The sequence below is a fragment of the Rhinatrema bivittatum genome, chromosome 8 (genome assembly GCF_901001135.1).
Source record: "Rhinatrema bivittatum chromosome 8, aRhiBiv1.1, whole genome shotgun sequence".
NCBI classification, from domain to species: Eukaryota; Metazoa; Chordata; class Amphibia; order Gymnophiona; family Rhinatrematidae; genus Rhinatrema; species Rhinatrema bivittatum.
Window position 1 is genome coordinate 114,269,296 of NC_042622.1, and position 16,866 is coordinate 114,286,161.

Genomic DNA, 16,866 nt, shown 5'->3' on the forward strand with positions numbered 1-16,866 from the left:
GCCTCCTCTGTGAAAGAGAAGTAAAAAGCAGGAGAAGAGATGTTCAAACTTTGATTTTCATGCCAAGAATCTGAAAAATGTGTTGAGGTTTCCCTACAGAGTGAGGCTGATATCTTGTTAGAGATATTCATGTTGTTCTGGATTATATTGCTAAAGATTTGCTTCTGGTGTGTGTGATATAGTGAGGAAGCTGCCTCAGGCAGCAACATTTTGGGGCGGCATCAAGTGCCCCACAAAACACCTATGCAGTGGCCACTTCACCTTGTACTCATATGCAAAACACTAGTGGGGGTTTAAGAACATAAGAACTTGCCATGCTGGGTCAGATCAAGGGTCCATCAAGCCCAGCATCCTGTTTCCAACAAAGGCCAAACCAGGCCACAAGAACCTGGCAATTACCCAAACACCAAGAAGATCCCATGCTACTGATGCAATTAATAGCAGTGGCTATTCCCTAAGTAAACTTGATTAATAGCAGTTAATGGACTTCTCCTCCAAGAACGTATCCAAACCTTTTTTGAACCCAGCTACACTAACTGCACTAACCACATCCTCTGGCAACAAATTCCAGAGCTTTATTGTGCTTTGAGTGAAAAAGAATGTTCTCCGATTAGTCTTAAATGTGCTACTTGCTAACTTCATGGAATGCCCCCTAGTTCTTCTATTATCCGAAAATGTAAATAACCGATTCACATCTACTAATTCAAGACCTCTCATGATCTTAAAGACCTCTATCATATCCCTCCCCCCCCCCCCCCAAGTCGTCTCTTCTCCAAGCTGAACAGCCCTAACTTCTTCAGCCTTTCCTCATAGGGGAGCTGTTCCATCCCCTTTATCATTTTGGTTGCCATTCTCTGTACCTTCTCCATCGCAACTATATCTTTTTTGAGATGCGGTGACCAGAATTGTACACAGTATTCAAGGTGCGGTCTCACCATGGAGCGATACAGAGGCATTATGACATTTTCCGTTTTATTCACCATTCCCTTTCTAATAATTCCCAACATTCTGTTTGCTTTTTTGACTGCCGCAGCACACTGAACCGATGATTTCAATGTGTTATCCACTAGGACACCTAGATCTCTTTCTTGGGTTGTAGCACCTAATATGGAACCCAACATTGTGTAATTATAGCATGGGTTATTTTTCCCTATATGCATCACCTTGCACTTATCCACATTAAATTTCATCTGCCATTTGGATGCCCAATTTTCCAGTCTCACAAGGTCTTCCTGCAATTTATCACAATCTGCTTGTGATTTAACTACTCTGAACAATTTTGTATCATCTGCAAATTTGATTATCTCACTCGTCGTATTTCTTTCCAGATCATTTATAAATATATTGAAAAGTAAGGGTCCCAATACAGATCCCTGAGGCACTCCACTGTCCACTCCCTTCCACTGAGAATATTGTCCATTTAATCCTACTCTCTGTTTCCTGTCTTTTAGCCAGTTTGCAATCCATGAAAGGACATCGCCACCTATGCCATGACTTTTTACTTTTCCTAGAAGCCTCTCATGAGGAACTTTGTCAAACGCCTTCTGAAAATCCAAGTATACTATATCAACCGGTTCACCTTTATCCACATGTTTATTAACTCCTTCAAAAAAGTGAAGCAGATTTGTGAGGCAAGACTTGCCCTGGGTAAAGCCATGCTTTACCTATGTGAAGGAGGTGCAATTACTTCAATCAGAAGAAGCAAGATCAACATCAGCCCACATGGCCAGAAGAAAACAGTGGCATCAGTCTGCGCCCCAGGAGGAAAGGGTGGGATTACTGTCAGTTGCATAGGCTGAAGGTGGAGGCTGCTGCCACTTGTACATTCTGGAGGGGGAGAAGAGTGAGTGTGCGTGTACGAGTGAGTGAGCAAATGACTGTAAGCAAGCATGTGCATGTGAGAATGAAGATATGTGTGAGAGTGTGTGAGAGCATAGACAGTTTGTATGCAGACACACCCCTCCTCCCCCCCCCCCCCACACTAATCCAGAACAATCTCAAGATTCCCAAATATGAAGAGCTGGGAATTTTTTTTAATCCTTCTTCATTTTCGGAAGTAAGGCACTTACTGTTTGAGTTAGTACTGTTTTGTTATGTAAGGTTTACTATATTGTAGTTCAGTTTATTCATGGCTTTCTGAGGGCCAAGCCCAAACTCCAAGGCACTTTACAATAGGCCTAATACCATATAGGTTCTAAGCATCTCTTTTGTAGGGTTTCCTCATTGGCACTACAGCAGTGAATGTAAATATAATATACATGTTGATGTAAATATTTTCACCTCAGAAGACTGTGCATTGAAAGCCCTTTTTCATGTAAAATCTATTATAAATACATCATTTTTAATTGTGTGTGGGGAGGGCCAGGGGGAGGGGTGGCACAAGGCTATAAGATTCGCCTACAGCACCTAATACCCTTGCACCAACCCTGAGAAAGAGCGCCACACACAGACCTTCACCATTCACCCATCTCCCACTTCCTCAGAGTGCAAATGCTGAGGAAGGGTGGGAGGTAGTTGGTAAGGTTACTGGAGTGTGTCAGGGTTGCCAGTTTCCTAGAAATATCATCGTTACTCTCTCTGCCACTTTGCTGGGAACCCTGATCCATGCCTCTCACTTTCCCCAGCATTTCAAATTATTGAAAGGGCCAAACTACAGGGGCAACCTACCCCACCCCACCTCAGCCCTCTTGGTGACTGAATCTGCACTGTGTCTTGGGGGGGGGGGGGGTTGTGAACTCATCCCTCACCTCAGGTAACTGATTGCCTTGAGCTGCCCCTGGAGTGGAGGTTACCACTGATTGCCTTGAGCTGCTCCTGGAGTGGAGGTTACCACTGATTGCCTTGAGCTGCTCCTGGAGTGGAGGTTACCTCTGATTGCCTTGAGCTGCCCCTGGAGTGGAGGTTACCACTGATTGCCTTGAGCTGCCCCTGGAGTGGAGGTTACCACTGAAGAACTAGGCCTGTGTGGGTTGGACTGCTTGAAGAACTTCATAGTGAAAGGATGTGCCCGTCTGACCCACCTGCTACATTATCAGTTGCTGGTTCCTGCATGTACACTGAATTTCATACTTCCGAAGAAAGTCATTACAGGAATCAAGTAAAAATAAGATCTCTTATATGTAATACCTTTTGTCCTTTGAACAAGGAATCAAAAATGTAAAATTTCATGCTGATGAGAAAATGAGAGATGTCCTGTGACTAATCAAGTGATCCCACTATTGTTTTTTGTTGCATATAAAAAAAAAAAAACCTCGTCAAAATCCTGTCAAAATGCTTTTTTATTTTTTTTTAAAGCATTTATTTAACCAATTATAGATCAAGTCAGGCATTTCGTGTAAAAAAAAAAGAAAACAAATTTATTACAGTGAACATATGTTTCAAATTCCTATCACCATGGAATTGAAAAGTCACTTTATTATGGGATAGTAAGTAAAATGTATTTATTATATTTTGTTTTGATTTTTAATCCTGGCAGTTTCCACCTGATCCTGTAGGCTTCCATGGCAGTCAGAATCAAGGCTATGGTTCCATATGCCGTCATTCACAATTATTCATAGTTTATCCCCTGTTTTTAACTGTTGTTTGCCATGGCGTAGCCCAGCATTGCAGCAAGATTTTCTGACCAGGGACTCATTACTGATACCCGATGGCATTTGAGTATACTGAGGGAAAAGAGAAGATACAAACTGCTGAACATGGATCAGAACAAAGATCCATTAAGTTCAAGAGCCTGAGGTTGATACTGAGAGAGTTTGTCCAGCTACATTATGGACCTATTTATTTAATAACATTTCTAGATCTCTGCCCAAAGCAGTGTACAATAAATTAAACATACAAAATACATAAATATTACAATTACAGTCAATCAAAAACTAAAACACACACACGAACCTATACAGCAATACACCAGTACCCACATCACTTGCATTTCCTGAAGCATTTTCATTAGCTGGAGCAAAGAATCATGGTTGCCATGCTAGTTCACACACAGGCCGATACAGTACAGTGAGCTCCAACGGAGCTCCAACGGAGCGCACTGTTAGCCAGCATTTGGATGCGCGTTTTCGACGCGCTAGCTTTACTCCTTATTCAGTAAGGGGTAATAGAGCGTCCAAAATGCGCGTCCAACCACCCCGAACCTAATAGCGCCCGCAACATGCAAATGCATGTTGATGGCCCTACTAGGTATTCCCGCGCGATTCAGTAAGCAAAATGTGCAGCCAAGCCACACATTTTACTTTAAGAAATTAGTGCCTACCCAAAGGTAGGCGTTAATTTCTCCAGGCACCGGGAAAGTGCACAGAAAAGCAGTAAAAACTGATTTTCTGTGCATCCTCAGACTTAATATCATGGCGATATTAAGTCGGAGGTCCCGAAAGTTAGAAAAAGTTAAAAAAAAAATAATTTTGAAATCGGCCTGTGGCTCGCGGGTTGAAAACCGTACACTCAATTTTGCTGGCACCCGGTTTCTGAGCCTGTGGCTGTCAGCGGGCTCGAGAACCGACGCCGGCAAAATTGAGCGTTGGCTGTCAAACCCGCTGACAGCCGCCGCTCCTGTCTAAAAAGAGGCGCTAGGGACGCGCTAGTGTCCCTAGCGCCTCTTTTTGCCACAGGCCCTAATTTAAATTAATTTATTTAGTGAATCGCGTGCACAGGAGAGTGGCCTGTGCGCGTGACGGGAGAGCTCTCTCGCAACTTTTACTGTATCGGCCCTTTGGATAGGTGAAACAAGTTGAAGGTGATGCATTTTCATAGGACTAACAATGCATCTATGACAAGCTTTTAAGTGTGATCCTCTCTTTATCAGGACAGTAAGGAAACAGCAATTTACTGTCTCATCGCTTTTACTATTCCCCGCCCCCCTCTCCTTTATTGAACTGTAATGACATATGCCTAAGACCTAGAGGACTCTGTACTATTTAAAACCAGTGTAACTGTGCTGGTTTTTTTTTCACTAATCTGACAAAGAAGGGATAATTCTGAAAAGCTCATCTCATATGTATTAAGTTAGTCCAACAAAAAAGATACAGCCTACAACTTGTTTTTTTTTTACCCTTAGTTTCATATATCCTTAGCTAGATAAACTGCAGGATTTGAAAATCCCAGTACACTAAATCAGATCTGAGTTCTTTGGACAACCTTTTAGCTAGATAAAATTTACCTGGATTAATCAGGAGCATTCGACAGCGGGCCAAATTTATCCGGATAACTCCAATATTCAGAGTTGCCCAATCAATTTATCTGGGTAAATCCGGTCATGCCATGGGGCAGTCCTAAAGGTAATCTAGATAAATGCATCCGATTAACTATATTCAGTGGTCTGCCTGCAGCTGAATACTGACCTCCCTGTCTCCAATACCAAGCACTAGGTACCCAGAGGAAGAATACAAAAATAACCGGGCAGGCTTAGGATTGTCCATCCCCTGTCATATTCTTCCAGTTTCCAGAAGTCATGGGTTAGGAATGTCCTAAACCCAGGTTTACATCCTTGCCTACTTTATCAGCCTTGCTATACTAGTCTAATCCCTCTTTTGAATCTACAGTATTGACTCACACAACATCCTGCAGTAATGAATTCCAGAAGGTGCAGTGTGCAAAAACCTACCTTCCTTTTGTTTGTTTTATAGCTGCCACCTGATAAAACTGGAACTGGCAGGCTGGGGTGGAGGAGAAGCTTTCACATTACAAAATCATCATAGTTCCCTTTCTTGTTCTCCATACCATTTAGGTATTTAGGTTAAAGTAGCACCGTCACTGTGTTAGTCTACTTGAATGTATGGATGTAAAGGTCAATAAACAAAAAAAACCCATCAGGCAATGCCTTTTTATTGGACAAGCTTAAAAACACTTCTTGATTATTTTTCCCTCTTCCCATTCACACTACCACTGTAATATAATCTGTGATTTATTTGCATGTTCAGGCACCAACATCTTTTGCTCTGAACTGCTCATTTTGTTTTGACCTGAGGAAGGGAGTGCTAATTCCTTAAAGTTAGCCAAGAAATGTATTAAGCAGCACTAGCCTTTTAAAAAGATATCACCTTGTATTCTTTGTTGGCTTACTAACCTTTATTTCCATGCCCTCACCATTCATAATTTTATAAATCACATTTTCAGAAGTAAATGTGTTTACTTGAAGGCTTGGAACTAGAACCTTGTTCTCATTCCCAATTTTTCTCTACTAACCACTATTTCTCCCAGAATTGAGAAGAAACCCCCACAAACAATATTCCCTCAGATTTTTGAAAGGTTACGTGCACAAAAATGTTCTTTTGTGCAACGTTTTATGAGCTGAGTTCAAATTTGTGCGCTACAAGCTAATGAAATGCAAATAATATCAGGATTTCTTGGGCACACTCTGTTTTGCATGGGGGGTACAGTGCCGATAAACACACCTTACCAAATCCCAAGTTTTAAAAAGCTGGTTTTCCTCACTAATAATCATTTCACAACCAACAGCAACAAAATGTGTGTTTTAATTAACAGATATTTAGCATTGTGTTTCTCAGTTGTTGATGGTTCATTAAAAACAGGATGTTGCTCCTTCTAAACAAATTACCCTAGGAGAAGTGTTTACCAGGTGTCTACTCTGAATATTAATTTAACATTGGGTGTGCTTTCTTGCCCACCAAAGGTAAGAGGGTACATAAGTGTCTCTAAACAATTCTTCAAGTCTTTGATCACTGTTTTCTAATATTCCAACCGCTTTCACAGCCAAAAGCCTTATAGACAGACACAGATTGTATGTTTATTACAGTGCAATAAATCTATTTTAAACATACAAGCGTACACTTCAAATGTTATTAGTAACAGTGCTTTCTCTAAGCTACGTTTCTGGTGTGGTGAGCCTGCATCCATCCCCTCCTCCCTCTACCTTTTTAACAAATTTGACATCTCTATTATGCTCTAAGAATGGCTTTGTCCTTACCTTAATCATCTGGGAAAGATCTCCTGCATCTGCTAGCTCCAGAACAATGTTCAGTTCGTTGTCCTCGATGAAAGAATCCAAATACTTAATTATATTGGGGTGGTTCAATTGCTGCAGAGTGAAAGGACAAACAGTGAATGGGAAGGTGCTTCCAGGGATATTGGTGCCAAGATATATCTACTGTTGCAAGGACCCTTGAAAGAGGTGCTGGCAAAATATATAAAGGAATAGATTGCTGAACATCTCCCTGATGCATGGGAGTGTTTCAGCTATTTAAAATGTCATAGAGTGAAACATCACCAGATGTTTAGTCGGCCTAGAGTTCATCTGGTGTGTTTTAATTTACTGTATATTACACCACTGTATTTTTTTCCCACCTCAACTTCTTTTTAAAGAACCAAATATTATGGTGCTGTCTTGTTTTGATTGACTATTTTTATTATATTGTATCCAGCAAATTGTCTTTAGATCGGGCAATATCTATGCTAATTATTTATTTCTTAAAACATTTATTCTCCATGTACAGCAACGCAGTTGTGCTAAATGGTTTATAATATACACTAAAATACAGTGTCCTACAAAGTTTATTGCATAAAACAAAAACATATTTTAATTGCTAGCATACTGAACATATAAACCAAAGTTAATCATAAGCCTCTTCGAAATAGAGATGTCTTTAACTGCTTTTAAAAGAGGACTATGTCATCAAGCTCCACAATGAATCTGGAAGAGCATTCCAAAGTGCCGGAACCACACCATCTGGTTCCTGAAAGGCAGTGCACTTTTACAGAAGAGATCACCAGCATAAGATTTCCAAAGGACCTCAGCTCTCGTGAGTGGACATTGTAGTCCAAAAGACTCCTAACATAATACATACCATCTTGTTTTTTTCAAAATTTTAAAAATCTGAGTTAAAATTATAAATTTCACATGCTGTTTATAGGAAGCCAGTGTTGACTCCCTCAGCACTGGGGAGATATAGAGATGTGAATCGTGTGATCGATCGTCTTAACGATCGATTTCGGCTGGGGGGGGGGAGGGAATCGGATCGTCGCGGTTTTGTTTTTGTAAATATCGTGTAAATCATAAATCGGGGGAGGGCGGGAAAACCGGCACACTAAAACATCCCTAAAACCTACCCCGACCCTTTAAAATAAGTCCCCCACCCTCCCGAACCCCCCCTCCCCCCAAATGCCTTAAATTACCTGGGGTCCAGAGCGGGGGTCCCGGTGTGATCTTTTACTCTCGGGCCTGCGGTGCATTGTAGAAAAGGCGCCGGCACTACCTTTGCCCTGTCATATGACAGGTCAAAGGTAGCGCCGGCGCCATTTTGCTTTTTGTCCCCAGACGTCAGGAGCGTAGGAGATCGCTCCCGGACCTCCGCTGGACCCCCAGGGACTTTTGGTCAGCTTGGGCGGGGCCTCCTGACCCCCACAAGACTTTTCAAAAGTCCAGCGGGGGTCCGGGAGCGACCTCCTGCACTCGAATCGTTTTGCCGTACGGCCGGCGCCATTGGCGCCGGCCGTACGGCAACACGATTCGACTGCAGGAGGTCATTCCCGGACCCCCGCTGGACCCCCAGGGACTTTTGGCCAGCTTGGGGGGGCCTCCTGACCCCCACAAGACTTGCCAAAAGTCCAGCGGGTGTCCGGAACGACTTCCTGCAGTCGAATCGTGTTGCCGTACGGCCGGCGCCATTTTGCACAAAATGTCATACCTTTGCCCTGTCATATGACAGGGCAAACGTAGCGCCGGCGCCATTTCTACAACGCACCGCAGGCCCGAGAGTAAAAGATCACACCGGGACCTCCACTCTGGACCCCAGGTAATTTAAGGCATTTTGGGGGGGTTTGGGAGGGTGGGGGATTTATTTTAAAGGGTCGGGGTGTGTTTTAGGGTTGTTTTAGTGTGCCGGTTTTTCCGCCCTCCCCCTTCCCCTCCCCCGATTTACGATTTTTGACGATAAATCGGGGGAATTCCTATTGTATCGCGCTTCTAACGATTTTTGACGATTTAAAATATATCGGACGATATTTTAAATCGTCAAAAAACGATTCACATCCCTAGGGAGATATGCTCCCATCTTGGCTTTCCGGTAATCAAGCAGGCTGCAGAATTCTGCAACACCTGCAGTGCTTTTAGATAGCTAATAGGCAATCCATTATATAAGGATTTAAGTAATGAGAAATTACTACTTACCTGATAATTTCCTTTTCTTTAGGACAGTCAGATGAATCCAGAAAAAGTGGGTTTATGCACTCCTACCAGCAGATGGAGACAGAGCAAGATGATGTCATGGTACATATTCCTCTGTAGTGACCTCAGCCCGCCAGTATTCTCTTCAAAAGCAACTGTGGAAAAAACTAGCAAAAAACTTGATTAAAACAGATAACCATGTCAATTTTCAACCAACAGGCAACACTGAGCTCAGATAAGAACATAACACTAGTCTAGGAGATGGACTAACACTTACCAATAATCCCTGTAACATGTAGGCACACAGAAGGAGCAATATGCAACCACACGGCAGCCAAGGAAGGGAAGCTGGATTCATCTGACTGTCCTAAAGAAAAGGAAATTATCAAGTAAGTAGTAATTTCTCATTTCTTAGCGTCCAGTCAGATGAATCCAGAACAAGTGGGATGTACCCAAGCTACTCCTGGGTGGGAGGCTGAACTCAGTCCAGACAAAACTGCACATGCAAAGGCCGCGTCCTCCTGGGCCTGAACATCCATACCTAGAAAAGGTGTGTAAGGAGGACCACGTTGCAGCTTGGAAAATGTAGATGGGAGACAATCTAACTTCTGCCCCATGACACTGCCTGAGCCCGAGTGGAATGAGCCCGAATCTGACAAGGTAACAGCTTCCTAGCATCCACTTATGCAGCCGTGACTACTCCTTAATCCAGTGAGCTATAGTAGCCCGCAAGACTGGCTCTCCCTTCCTAGGACCATCATGAAGGACAAACAGGTGATCTGACTTCCGCAAAGGCTCAGAAACTTCCAGACACCTGACACTATGTCTCTTGACATCCAAGGGTTGCAACAGACGATACTCCTCTGCATCTCTCTCTTTATCCAGAGACGGCAGGGAGATGGTCTGATCCAAGTGAAACTCAGTGACCACCTTCAGTAAAAAGGAAGGAACAGCACGTGACTGTACCACCCCTGGAGTCACCTGTAGAAATGGCTCCCAGCAAGACAAGGCCTGCAGTTCTGAAACCCTATGCACTGAACAAATTGCTTCAAGGTACACAGTTTTCAAAGTCAGCAACCGCAAGGACAGAGTATGTAGCGGTCTAAAAGTAGGGCCTGCCAAAAAAACTAAGACCAAATTCCAAAATAAGCAGAATCTTGACCAAGGAAGGAAAAGCACCTCGATCTTCACACCAGGCCTCAAATTCTCTCCACATAGGCCAAGGAAGTGGAGTGGAGTGCCTAGCTTTTATCAAGGTGAAAATCACTGCTGCAGCAGAGTATCCACGTTTCAGCAAGCGAGCTCTTTCAAAGGCCGAACTGTAAGACAAAATCGAGTCGGATCTTCATGAAGAACAGGACCCTGCTGCACAGGTTCCTGTGTGCTGGAAGTTGAAGAGGAGAATCCACCAGGAGCCTCAAAGATCTACATACCATGGGCCAATCTGGAATGACCAAGAGCACCATCCTCCTCTGGTGCTCGATTCTTCAAATTAATCTGCCCAACAGGGGCCATGGAGGAAAGGCATACAGCAACTTGTCTTCCGACCACTCCTGCACTAGGGCATCAATCCCCAATGACTTCAGATTTCTTCTGCTGCTGAAAATGTGTGGAACTTTCATATTGCATGGAGTCGCCAACTGATCCAGGAAGAGAAGAGCTTAGCACTCCTCAGAGCCCTCTTTTATTGTACATTCATACAAAGGCAGATGATGTGTCATTACATGATTGGCTACTTTCCCCATAGCAACAGACGAGTCATTACACCATTGGCTTGGTTCAGGGGGTGTATACGGATCATTTCATTGGCTGCTGAAATCTATACCTCCTGACTTTGTCCTGCCTCTGACTAGGGAACACCCAGCCCCTCCCCCAGGAATTCAGGGCCAAGCACAAGCCAGAGAAATACATGATAGTCAGGTATCCTTTCCTAGGCAGAGAGGCTTAAGCCAAGTGATGCTTTTATTCAGGCAAAGGTCAGGGAGAAGGGAAGTTAGTGTTTAAACCCTGATGAAATGGCTTGCTGGCAAAGCTTATATTTCCCACACCTGCTGACTCTTAGTACTGCCCTGTCTATTGATGTATGCCAGTCTTTGCATTGTCCAGCATTACGCAAACTGATCAACCTTCAGCCTGTCGCTAAACTGCAAACATATTAACCAGTCAGCCCTGGCTTCCAGCTGATTGATGTTCTAGGGAGGCTCTTCTGCACTCCAGCATCCTTATGCCATCAGCTCCTGATAGTGAGCTCCCCATCCAAGGAGACTTTCATCCGTTGTCAGCACCAGCCAGTCTGGTGGGGACAGGGAAACACCCTTTTGAAGATGATCTGCCTGCAGCCACCACTGCAGTTGGGAGGAGACCTCCATCGGCAAGTGAAGCCGAATGGAATAGTCCTGAGCGAGACAGCAGGGAGTGCTAAAAAGGATGCATATGCACCCTTGCCCATGGTACCACCTCCAAGGTCACTGCCATTAAGCCAATAACCTGCAGGTAAGACCATACGGTCAGACGCAGAGTGTTCAACAACAGACTGAGTTGAGCTATCAACTTCTGAATTTGAGCTTGCGGCAGGAACACCTTGCCCAGCTTCATCTCGAACCAAATACCCAGGTATTACAGCGACTAGGTAGGCTGAAGACTGCTTTTGGCTAAGTTCACCACCCAGCAAAATAGCCAAAAAGTCCAACCATCAACAATCAATGAAATAATATCAGGAGGAAAGACAAATATTTCACTAATGTCCTTTAAAGTTCAAAACAAGCAACCTTTAATTGTGTATGGGCAAGTATGTCAGCATCACAGCAAAAATATTTTAATGATGGGGGCCCATGAAGCCAACTATGTGCCCAAAATTATGCATCCAAGACTTAAGCAAACACACATAGGCGCTCACCTAGCATATTCACCCTCCCCTTGGACAGCTTTTTCATCTTAATTCTGTATCTGTTCGCTGCTTGTTTATGCTTTCCTTTAACTGATGAGAGGGAGGATCACGCAGGAATGGCCGCCCGGAGACAATCCCAGAGAGCATGGCTAATTCATCCTGCTATCTATGGAAAACCTGTTTACGGTAAGCAAACTTGCTTTTAATATGCAGTAAACTCTATATATCACATGCTAATATGTTAGCGCACTTTATGAACTGAACTTAGGGACCTAGTAACTATTTGTCTTTTGTCTTTATGAATAATTAAATTATTCTTAATTTGCTTCCCTCTTCTGTTCATGAATGGTAGTCATCTAGATAGACAGAGCAGTTTATTAGATGGTTAGGTAGATAGAAATCCTAAAGAGGCATACATTAGAATTTCCAGGCTTTGTGAATTCAGCCTTTTGATATAATCTATTCGGAACATCATATAGTATATATGACCTTCTATTGGAATGTTTTTAACTAATAAGAAATATGTTACCCAATGTATTTTTTTCAAATGGGCTTGTATGATATTGAACGGATAGATCTGGTACAGCAAATTGTTACATCTACCTGTCACTTTTTCAGGAGGCAAGAATTGCATGCATCTGTTTGAACTGAATGTGAAACAGTATTTCACTGCACAACTACAGTCCTCCCTAAATCATCCTCAAGAACTTTTTAAGATTATAAACATGGTGGTGGTGGTGGTGGTGGTGGCTCCCATAAACAAAAACAGAATCCTCCTTTCAATTCCCAGGATTTTGCTGACTCTATGCTTGAGAAAGCTTATATTTTGTCTGCTAAAGTACAATTAGAACTTAATTTATTGAGAAAAGGTTCTAAACTCTTATCTGTTGAAAACCTTTTACCCGTGTCCCTACCACTTGTTACCTGTGGGATAATTTTATACCAGTGGGACATAAACAGGTTGAAAGCTTTATAAGACAACTAAAAATATTCCTTCTGTCCTTTGGACTCTTGATATTTTTCTCTCTCGAACGTACACAGAGGAATTTTTGAAAGTTCTAGTACTTCTTATAAATTTATCTTTAAAAGATATTTGTGTTCTTTCATCTAATCACTGTTCTAGCTATCGGCCCATATTGAATCTTTCCACACTATGGAAACTCTTAGGGAAGGTAGCTTATGAATAATATAAAGAATTGTTAGGGGATCATAGTAACCTGCATGCTTCCAAGTGTGTATATCAAAAATATCACAGCATGAAACCATACCTCTTCCATGCTAAGTTCTCTCCCAGTTCTTCTAGATTGTGTTGGAGGGGATGTGGGATGGAAGGGTCTTATCTCCTTGTTTGGTGGGATTGTCCCTTGGTGACTGCCTTTTGGAAGGACATTAGTGGGCCTGTTTCTAGACTGGTGGAAGTGGACGTAGTACTTATGCCCAATTATGTCTGTTGGAAGATGGGGGGACTCTTGTTTACCCCCTTCTAAAAGATTGCTGACTAATCACTTAATACATGCTGGAAAATTTACAATTGCATTGATGTGCAAATCCATACTTTCCACTGAAATGTGGCATAAACAGGCTATGTTGGGAGTTGGGTGGGAGTTAAGGTAGGAGTTGATTGGATACTCCTTTCATCCGTGACAGACGTATATATCAGACTTCCGGAGAGAACAAAGGTGAGCGTCTGAGCGCCATCTTTTTACCTGAGAGATATGCTGTAAGAAGCTGGGTCTGGCTAAAACGTGAGTTCCGCTACAATGGCCGGTTAAGTGGTCATCCTTATAAAATAGGGAATTAAAATAATAAAAACATTTTTCTTTTGTAGAAATTGTGTAGAGTACCCCTGAAGCAGACGTGAATTTCACACCGAAACATTGCCAATGTCGGGCGGGCAATAAACAAGCAACAGCGAAGATGGTGACAGCAGAAAAGATAAGGCATTTTAAAAGGGTGTGTGTAATGGGAAATAGTAGTTTTTCACAGGCAAAAAGAAAAAAATAGTGGAACGGAAAGAGGTAGATGACGTAACAACAAGTGCCGATACAGGAGAGGGGTTGTAGCCCTTTGCGGGCAAGAGCCCATGAGATTGTAGCACTGAAGATTTCTGATACCGATTCCCGTGGTTTTTTAAGGGTTTTTAAGGGTATTTAAATCTGGTATTCTGCTTTTTGCAGTTTTTCCTCAATAAAAACATTTTTTTGTTTTTGGATAAACAGGTTATTGACATTGCTAATATAGAGAGGCTGATATATATCCTGAAGCATAATATGGTCTTGTACAATAAGATATGGGGAAGTTTTGGGGAATATTGGCATAACAGGACAATTACATTTTGGAGTGACACATTCATTAGGTGATGTTTATAGGTTCTGAGTATTCTTAGGTTTGGGTTAGTTACAGAAGGGAATTAAGGAATTTTTCAGACAATCTATACCATTGGTATTGCATTGTAATGTACTGCTCTCCAGTATATGCTGTATACCTTTCTTGGTTTGTATGTTAAAATGGAGACTATTATGTGTCTGTCAAGAAATCATGAATGCACTTTGTAGTCTTGGATGTGAAGTGCTACTTTTTATAAAATAAAAAGTAAAAAATAAAAATTCTTGCTTCAAGCACTTGATATGGATAGGGCAGTTATTGCTGTTTTCCTGGACGTATCCTTTGCCTTTGACTCTAGCTTCCATAATATTCTCCTTGACTGAAAGAACTAGGGATTCAAGGGGAGGTGCATGCTTGGTTTGCCTCATACCTGCAAGCATGTCAGCAGTAGGTTTCTGTTAATGATTCCACTTCTGACTGGTTTTTAACCACCACAGGGATCTGTACTATCCGTGGCCTTATTTAATGTTTATGTGTCCTGCTACATCATCACGGTTATGTTTAGAATGTATGCAGATGATATCTAGGAATTTTTTCTGGTTATAGATAGCTTGCCATATGTTGTGTTTCAAATCATTGTATTAGAAGCTATTACATTTTGGATGTGCAAAAATCATTTAGTTCAGAACCTTACCAAAATAGAAAGGCCAAGTGTTTTTCACATAATGTTGATTATTTAACCAGTCAAGATATTTTCTCTCTTTCTGTATTAGGGACCATGAAAACCATTTAAAGAAACAATACAGAAACTGGGTATCTTGTTTGATCCTAAGCTATCATTCAAGTCCCTACTTCAGCAAGTCTTGTGATAAAGCTTCTATAAACTGAGATTACTTAGGTACTTGAAATCAGTCCTGTCAATATCTTTGTGAGTGACATTACAGAAGGGATAGAAGGTAAAGTTTGTCTTTTTGTGATTGATACTAAGATCTGCAACAGAGTGGACATGTCGAAAGGAGTAGAGAGAATGAGGCATGATTTAAGGAAGCTTGAATAGTGGTCGAAGATATGGCAGCTGGGATGCAATGCCAAGAAATGCAGAATCATGCATCTGGGGTGTGGTAATCCAAAAGAGCAGTATGCGATGGGGGGTGAAGGGCTGTTGTGTACAGAGCAAGAGAGGGACTTTGGAGTGATAGTGTCTAGCGATCTGAAGACAGCGAAGCAATGTGACAAGCCAATAGCTAAAGCTGAAAGAATGCTGGGCTGCATAGAGAGAGGAATAACCAGTAAGAAAAAGGAGGTGATAATCCCCTTGTACAGGTGAGGCCTCACCTGGAGTATTGTGTTCAGTTCTGGAGACCGTATCTCAAAACAGAGAGAGGCAGGATAGAGGCAGTTCCAGAGAAGAGCGACAAAAATAGTGTGTGTGTGTGTGGGGGGGGGAGGGGGGGTCTCCATCAAATGACATATGAGGAGAGGTTGAAGGACCTAAATATGTATACCCTGAAGGAGAGGAGGTGCAGGGGAGAGAGATATGATACAAACCTTCAGATACCTGAAAGGTTTTAATGATGCACAATCAACAAACCTTCTCCATTGGAAAGAAATCAGTAGAAATAGGAGTCACAAAATGAAACTCCAGGGAAGACGACTCACAACCAACGTCAGGAAATATTTCTTCACAGAGAGGGTAGTGGATGCCTGGAATGCCCTTCCGGAGGAGGTGGAGAATACAAAAACGGTGAAAGATTTCAAAGGAGCATGGAATAAACACTGTGGATCCCTAAAGACTAGAGGATGGAGATAAGGAAAAGAGCACATGGGGGTAACTTGCTAGTATGGCGGTTACTACCCTTAACCAATAAGCCTTCATACTGTTGATGCAACTCATTATTGTTCACTGCTTTTACGGCAGGAGGAAAAAAGGTAAAGGGGAATTAGTTTGACAGCAACCAACAACATTGTTGAATTTTATGGTCTGGGTAAACAAACATGCATGGGGGCAACTTGCTGATGCGGTTGTTACTACCCTTAACCAATCAGCCTTATACTTTGGATGTCACTTCAACATTGCTCAATGCTTCAACGGCAAGAGATGATGGGGAATTAGACTCAGACAGCAACAAACAAGGACCCTGACTTTGACAGTTTGGGAAACTTAAGTATGGGAGTAACATGGTCACTAGGTGGCGCTGAAAGTGGGTGATCAGAATTTAAGGCCTTAATGTGAGCTCAAAAACTGAACGCACAACTGGACACACAGCGAGACACAAATGCCTGAGCAACAAGCTAGTAGAGGGCAGCCTCAGAAAATGCACAAAAATCCATTGCGGCCTACCACACTGCGCACAACAAAAACCCTATGAGCAGCCAACTGAAGCTGCTCAATCTGCCAGTCTGCCCATGACCCTCGACCTCCCATAGATAAGCAGGCTGAATTAACCATATTCTCTGGGAGTCCCCAGCTAACAATTCTAGAGATCATTGTAATGTTAATTCCAATTTTCTTACTGCTCTATGAATAGAA

The 16,866-nt window shown here is 42.4% G+C and overlaps 1 protein-coding gene across 3 annotated transcripts in view; it reads right to left on the bottom strand.

The window, feature by feature from the left end:
• NEK6 (NIMA related kinase 6) overlaps positions 1-16,866 on the bottom strand; it is a 505,633-nt gene that overhangs the window by 219,057 nt on the left and 269,710 nt on the right. For all 3 annotated transcript variants that reach the window (XM_029612256.1, XM_029612255.1, XM_029612257.1), the window contains exon 6: positions 6,929-7,039. In XM_029612256.1, coding sequence (XP_029468116.1) covers positions 6,929-7,039 — 111 coding nt within the window. The remainder of the gene's footprint in view (positions 1-6,928; positions 7,040-16,866) is intronic.